Raw genomic sequence first — 7,500 nt, 5'->3', positions numbered from 1 at the left:
AGGGTTACTGGGTTAGTTCTAGGTCTGGAGGGTTACTGGATTAGTTCTAGGTGTGGAGGGTTACTGGGTTAGTTCTAGGTCTGGAGGGTTACTGGGTTAGTTCTAGGTCTGGAGGGTTACTGGGTTAGTTCTAGGTGTGGAGGGTTACAGGATTAGTTCTAGGTGTGGAGGGTTACAGGATTAGTTCTAGGTGTGGAGGGTTACAGGATTAGTTCTAGGTGTGGAGGGTTACTGGGTTAGTTCTAGGTCTGGAGGGTTACTGGGTTAGTTCTAGGTGTGGAGGGTTACAGGATTAGTTCTAGGTCTGGAGGGTTACAGGATTAGTTCTAGGTGTGGAGGGCTACAGGATTAGTTCTAGGTGTGGAGGGTTACAGGATTAGTTCTAGGTCTGGAGGGTTACAGGATTAGTTCTAGGTCTGGAGGGTTACAGGATTAGTTCTAGGTGTGGAGGGTTACAGGATTAGTTCTAGGTCTGGAGGGTTACAGGATTAGTTCTAGGTGTGGAGGGTTACAGGATTAGTTCTAGGTCTGGAGGGTTACAGGATTAGTTCTAGGTCTGGAGGGTTACAGGATTAGTTCTAGGTGTGGAGGGTTACAGGATTAGTTCTAGGTGTGGAGGGTTACAGGATTAGTTCTAGGTGTGGAGGGTTACAGGATTAGTTCTAGGTGTGGAGGGTTACTGGGTTAGTTCTAGGTCTGGAGGGTTACTGGGTTAGTTCTAGGTCTGGAGGGTTACTGGGTTAGTTCTAGGTGTGGAGGGTTACTGGGTTAGTTCTAGGTCTGGAGGGTTACTGGATTAGTTCTAGGTGTGGAGGGTTACTGGGTTAGTTCTAGGTCTGGAGGGTTACTGGGTTAGTTCTAGGTCTGGAGGGTTACTGGGTTAGTTCTAGGTGTGGAGGGTTACTGGGTTAGTTCTAGGTCTGGAGGGTTACTGGGTTAGTTCTAGGTCTGGAGGGTTACTGGGTTAGTTCTAGGTCTGGAGGGTTACTGGGTTAGTTCTAGGTCTGGAGGGTTACTGGGTTAGTTCTAGGTGTGGAGGGTTACAGGATTAGTTCTAGGTGTGGAGGGTTACAGGATTAGTTCTAGGTGTGGAGGGTTACAGGATTAGTTCTAGGTGTGGAGGGTTACTGGGTTAGTTCTAGGTCTGGAGGGTTACTGGGTTAGTTCTAGGTGTGGAGGGTTACAGGATTAGTTCTAGGTCTGGAGGGTTACAGGATTAGTTCTAGGTCTGGAGGGTTACAGGATTAGTTCTAGGTGTGGAGGGCTACAGGATTAGTTCTAGGTGTGGAGGGTTACAGGATTAGTTCTAGGTCTGGAGGGTTACAGGATTAGTTCTAGGTCTGGAGGGTTACAGGATTAGTTCTAGGTGTGGAGGGTTACAGGATTAGTTCTAGGTCTGGAGGGTTACAGGATTAGTTCTAGGTGTGGAGGGTTACAGGATTAGTTCTAGGTGTGGAGGGTTACAGGATTAGTTCTAGGTCTGGAGGGTTACAGGATTAGTTCTAGGTGTGGAGGGTTACAGGATTAGTTCTAGGTGTGGAGGGTTACAGGATTAGTTCTAGGTGTGGAGGGTTACAGGATTAGTTCTAGGTGTGGAGGGTTACAGGATTAGTTCTAGGTGTGGAGGGTTACAGGATTAGTTCTAGGTGTGGAGGGTTACAGGATTAGTTCTAGGTGTGGAGGGTTACAGGATTAGTTCTAGGTGTGGAGGGTTACAGGATTAGTTCTAGGTGTGGAGGGTTACAGGATTAGTTCTAGGTGTGGAGGGTTACAGGATTAGTTCTAGGTGTGGAGGGTTACAGGATTAGTTCTAGGTGTGGAGGGTTACAGGATTAGTTCTAGGTGTGGAGGGTTACAGGATTAGTTCTAGGTGTGGAGGGTTACAGGATTAGTTCTAGGTGTGGAGGGTTACTGGATTAGTTCTAGGTGTGGAGGGTTACAGGATTAGTTCTAGGTGTGGAGGGTTACAGGATTAGTTCTAGGTGTGGAGGGTTACTGGATTAGTTCTAGGTGTGGAGGGTTACAGGATTAGTTCTAGGTGTGGAGGGTTACAGGATTAGTTCTAGGTGTGGAGGGTTACAGGATTAGTTCTAGGTGTGGAGGGTTACAGGATTAGTTCTAGGTGTGGAGGGTTACTGGATTAGTTCTAGGTGTGGAGGGTTACAGGATTAGTTCTAGGTGTGGAGGGTTACAGGATTAGTTCTAGGTGTGGAGGGTTACTGGATTAGTTCTAGGTGTGGAGGGTTACAGGATTAGTTCTAGGTGTGGAGGGTTACAGGATTAGTTCTAGGTGTGGAGGGTTACAGGATTAGTTCTAGGTGTGGAGGGTTACAGGATTAGTTCTAGGTGTGGAGGGTTACAGGATTAGTTCTAGGTGTGGAGGGTTACTGGATTAGTTCTAGGTGTGGAGGGTTACAGGATTAGTTCTAGGTGTGGAGGGTTACAGGATTAGTTCTAGGTGTGGAGGGTTACAGGATTAGTTCTAGGTGTGGAGGGTTACTGGATTAGTTCTAGGTGTGGAGGGTTACAGGATTAGTTCTAGGTGTGGAGGGTTACAGGATTAGTTCTAGGTGTGGAGGGTTACTGGGTTAGTTCTAGGTGTGGAGGGTTACAGGATTAGTTCTAGGTGTGGAGGGTTACAGGATTAGTTCTAGGTGTGGAGGGTTACAGGATTAGTTCTAGGTGTGGAGGGTTACTGGGTTAGTTCTAGGTGTGGAGGGTTACAGGATTAGTTCTAGGTGTGGAGGGTTACAGGATTAGTTCTAGGTGTGGAGGGTTACAGGATTAGTTCTAGGTGTGGAGGGTTACTGGGTTAGTTCTTGGTTGTTTGCCACTGGAAAGCGTTGGACAGGAAGCAGGTCTCCTTGTTCTCAGTCCAGATGTCTGCTGGATCCTCTGCTGATTTTTATATTTCTCATTTTGCTTTGTAACATACAAGACTAAATGTGTGTGTGTGTGTGTGTGTGTGTGTGTGTGTGTGTGTGTGTGTGTGTGTGTGTGTGTGTGTGTGTGTGTGTGTGTGTGTGTGTGTGTGTGTGTGTGTGTGTGTGTGTGTGTGTGTGTGTGTGTGTGTGTGTCTCCATAATTCCACCTTTCTGGTTGCTCATTGATTTCTCCCTGAATGTGTTGCCACCAGGTTCCAAACAAACACAGTGTTGCAGTAGAACCCATGAAACAAACACAGTGTTGCAGTAGAACCCATGAAACAAACACAGTGTTGCAGTAGAACCCATGAAACAAACACAGTGTTGCAGTAGAACCCATGAAACAAACACAGTGTTGCAGTAGAACCCATGAAACAAACACAGTGTTGCAGTAGAACCCATGAAACAAACACAGTGTTGCAGTAGAACCCATGAAACAAAGCCAGTGGTGACAGATGTTCCTACTGGGTGAAACTAGAAGTGTTATCAATGTTCACAAGTTCAACTGTTAATCAGCCACGTCTCATATTGAACAGTTTTCCAGTTTGTGCAACTTTTAATAAACAGTTCTGTGCAACGGGAGACTTTCTAAATGTGACTTGACTGTGTGTCTGGACACTCCTGGATTCTCCTGGATTCTCCTGGATCCTCCTGGATTCTCCTGGATTCTCCTGGACTCTCCTGGACTCTCCTGGACTCTCCTGGACTCTCCTGGACTCTCCTGGACTCTCCTGGACTCTCCTCAGGTGCCCGTGGAGCCAGCAGTGGCCAGACATGCCGGTCTGTACCACCAGGTGGTGCTGGTTCTACTCCCAGGGCTGCTGCCAGGCAGCGAGTACCTTGCTCAGCAGCTGCTGTCAGACCTGGTCTTCAGCAAGGACTTCATCTCGTGAGTTCTCTCTCGTCCTCTTCACTCTCTCTCTCTCTTCATCCTCTTCACTCTCTCTCTCTCTCCATCTTCTTCACTCTTTCTCTTTCTCTCTCCATCCTCTTCACTTTTTCTCTTTCTCTCTCCATCCTCTTCACTCTTTCTCTCTCTCTCTCTCCCTCTCCCTCCTCTTCACTCTTTCTCTCTCTCTCTCTCTCTCTCCGTCCTCTTCACTCTCTCTCTCTCTCTCTCTCTCTCTCTCTCTCTCTCTTCTCCGTCCTCTTCTCTCTCTCTCTCTCTCTCTGTCCTCTTCACTCTCTCTCTCTCTCTCTCTCTCTCTCTCTCTCTCTCCGTCCTCTTCACTCTTTCTCTCTCTCTCTCGTCCTCTTCACTCTTTCTCTTTCTCTCTCGTCCTCTTCACTCTTTCTCTTTCTCTCTCCGTCCTCTTCACTCTTTCTCTCTCATTCTCTTCACTCTTTCTCTCTCATTCTCTTCTCTCTTTCTCTCTCGTCCTCTTCACTCTTTCTCTCTCTCTCTCTCCGTCCTCTTCTCTCTTTCTCTCTCGTCCTCTTCACTCTTTCTCTTTCTCTCTCTGTCCTCTTCACTCTTTCTCTCTCTCTCTCTCTCCGTCCTCTTCACTCTTTCTCTCTCTCTCTCTCTCTCCGTCCTCTTCTCTCTTTCGCTCTCCGTCCTCTTCACTCTTTCTCTCTCTCTCTCTCTCTCCGTCCTCTTCACTCTTTCTCTTTCTCTCTCCATCCTCTTCACTCTTTCTCTCTCCGTCCTCTTCACTCTTTCTCTCTCTCTCTCATCCTCTTCACTCTTTCTCTCTCGTCCTCTTCACTCTTTCTCTCTCGTCCTCTTCACTCTTTCTCTCTCATCCTCTTCACTCTTTCTCTCTCTCTCTGTCCTCTTGTCTCTTTCTCTCTCGTCCTCTTCACTCTTTCTCTTTCTCTCTCCGTCCTCTTCACTCTTTCTCTCTCGTCCTCTTCACTCTTTCTCTCTCGTCCTCTTCTCTCTTTCTCTCTCGTCCTCTTCACTCTTTCTCTTTCTCTCTCCGTCCTCTTCACTCTTTCTCTCTCGTCCTCTTCACTCTTTCTCTCTCCGTCCTCTTCTCTCTTTCTCTCTCCGTCTCCGTCGTTTCATCGCTGCTGCAGGGAAATGTGTTCTGAGGGGAATTAAACCTGGAGGACAGGAGTTGTCCTGTGTCTCCGGAGACTCATCAGTGGGTTTCTGTCTCTGTCCTCAGGGAGGGACGGAGTGGGGGCCCGGAGGCTGTGGAGCTGGGGGAGCTGAGGCTGCAGGAGGGGCCAGCAGGGGGCGCCGCCCCCCCCCTGCAGCCGCTGGGCGCCCTGCTGAGGGAGGCGTTTGAGCAGCTGCCCTCCATACGAGGCTGCTTCCTCGCCCAGCTGGCGCACCTGCAGCCCTCCGTCCTGACGTCCCGGGACTCCTTGCTGGGCCGCCCCCCCTGGGTCTCCTCCCACCTCCTCCCGGAGCCCCGGGGCCCCGCACTGCCCTCCGACTGGCCCTTCCTCCCCCTCGTCAGCCTGTACCAGCGCACGGGCGCCGGCGAGGGCGGCGGCCTGGCGGTGGAGGAGCTGCCACCGGGGGCGCTGCAGGCCGTGACGCGCTGCCTGCAGTGGCTGCTGCTGCTGGAGGTGTGGAGGGAGGAGGCTCTGCAGGTACCAGACCCCCAGACCCCCGGACTGACCCCCGGCCAGACCCCCGGCCAGACCCCCGGACTGACCCCCAGCCAGAACCCCGGCCAGACCCCCGGCCAGACCCCCGGACTGACCCCCGGACTGACCCCCGGCCAGACCCCCGGACTGACCCCCGGACTGACCCCCGGCCAGAACCCCGGACTGACCCCCAGCCAGACCCCCGGACTGACCCCCGGACTGACCCCCGGCCAGACCCCCGGACTGACCCCCGGACTGACCCCCAGCCAGACCCCCGGCCAGACCCCCGGCCAGACCCCCGGACTGACCCCCGGCCAGACCCCCAGCCAGCCCCCCGGCCAGACCCCCGGACTGACCCCCAGCCAGACCCCCGGCCAGACCCCCGGACTGACCCCCGGCCAGACCCCCGGACTGACCCCCGGCCAGACCCCCGGCCAGACCCCCGGACTGACCCCCAGACTGACCCCCGGCCAGACCGAGGGACTCCCTCAGGTCCAACTGATGAATGAATGAATGAATGAATGAATGAATGAATGAATGGTTTATTTCGGTTACAGTTTCAGTAGAAGTGCAGTTGATGAATTTTCCACAATATACTTGCAACCGAAATGTGTTTCGGCTGAAGCCAAGGCTTATTCTAGCCTCTCCCTTAAAAACCCGTGCGGTTACCCCAGACACCAGTGATACAAAAAATATAATCACGTTTTAAAAAAGCAACTGGAGAAAGAAAAAAAATAAAATAATAATAAACATAGCGGTTGTAATACGGGAGAAAAAATGAATATGGAACATAACAGAAGTAACACATGAGAAAAACCAAACAAAACAGAAGTAACAGAAATGATTGTTCATTGTAAACTAATTATTTGTCCTTTTACTGTTTTTTGCAGCAGAGCAGTGATTTGCACAGTTTGAAGTCGTCACTGAGACGTTCCATAAACCTCCCAGAATAGAAACATCTGGATTTCACGTTGGTTCTCACACCACCTTTTTCAAATATACACCGTCCTCTTAGTTGTAGTTGTTTTCTCTTCATTTAAAAACATTTTGAATAGCTGTGGGAAGACTTTTATTCTTTATTCGAAGTAGTATTTCTAATGTTCTTAAATATACTATATCTTTAAATTTTAATGTGCAAGAGGCAATAAATAGTTTATTAGTATTTTCTCTATAGGAAGCTTTATTTATTATTATAATAATTCAATTTTAATACAATTTTCTATCAGTCAAAGTCTTAAAATCCAGTCAATCTGTTTCTCTGGGGTCAAACATGCGACACGAGGCCCAACGCTGGATTACCATGTCGAATACATGAACTTCATTTTTTCAATAAAAGTCGCTGCTGTTTCTAATTAATTTACAGGAGATTCAACAAAAGTGATGCTGAAGCCCAGAAATCCCCTTTATTAGCGTCAGAACCACACGGTGAACTCATGAACTCCTGCTGAAAAGACTTTTAGCATTACACAGAAACAATATTTCATATGTTTCACAAATGAGGTTTATTGTAGCTGAAGCTTGTAAAAATTCTATTTCGTACTGAAATTTCAACATGTTCAGGTTTTGTTAATATAAACTGACGTGAGTATAGACTTTTTAAAAATAGATTCTTTGTGCCTCTTTGAACAAAAACAAATGTGTAACTGTGGTTATTTGCCGGCTGCTTGGCTTCCTGCCACTGGAACAACCCCCCCCCCCCCCCCCCCCCTCCGAGATAAATCCGTCTGGACGTGACCCACAACTGACAGGAATTTGACACCCTTGTTATTCCAGTCTACAAAATAATTCAGGAAAAGATGTAAATAGAAGCGATTCAGCCCCAAATACAGTCAAGTGAAATAAAATTACAATGAAATGAAAGAAATCCAACAAACAGTGAAGTTACGTTTACAGAAAAACTTTTGTTTTGGGATTACAGATGTGTGAACATCTGCTTGCTCACGTTTGTCTCAGTGACTGTTGGGTTTTCAGCTCCAGTGTGTTTCTCCTTGGTGTCGCACTGCGTCTGCAACTGAATGAAGCTCGACGTGCT

The 7,500-nt window shown here is 48.7% G+C and overlaps 1 protein-coding gene across 1 annotated transcript in view; it reads left to right on the top strand.

Moving 5' to 3' along the window:
- The window catches only part of rpap1 (RNA polymerase II associated protein 1), a gene marked incomplete at its 5' end in the record, with an annotated part of 41,420 nt that overhangs the window by 22,065 nt on the left and 11,855 nt on the right, over positions 1–7,500 (top strand). Inside the window, 2 exon segments of the mRNA XM_080513094.1 lie at positions 3,671–3,813; positions 5,039–5,471. Coding sequence (XP_080369220.1) covers positions 3,671–3,813; positions 5,039–5,471 — 576 coding nt within the window.

Source organism: Blennius ocellaris, assembly GCF_963422515.1.
Source record: "Blennius ocellaris genome assembly, chromosome: 17".
Lineage (NCBI taxonomy): Eukaryota > Metazoa > Chordata > Actinopteri > Blenniiformes > Blenniidae > Blennius > Blennius ocellaris.
This window is presented reverse-complemented; position numbering and strand designations above follow the sequence as displayed.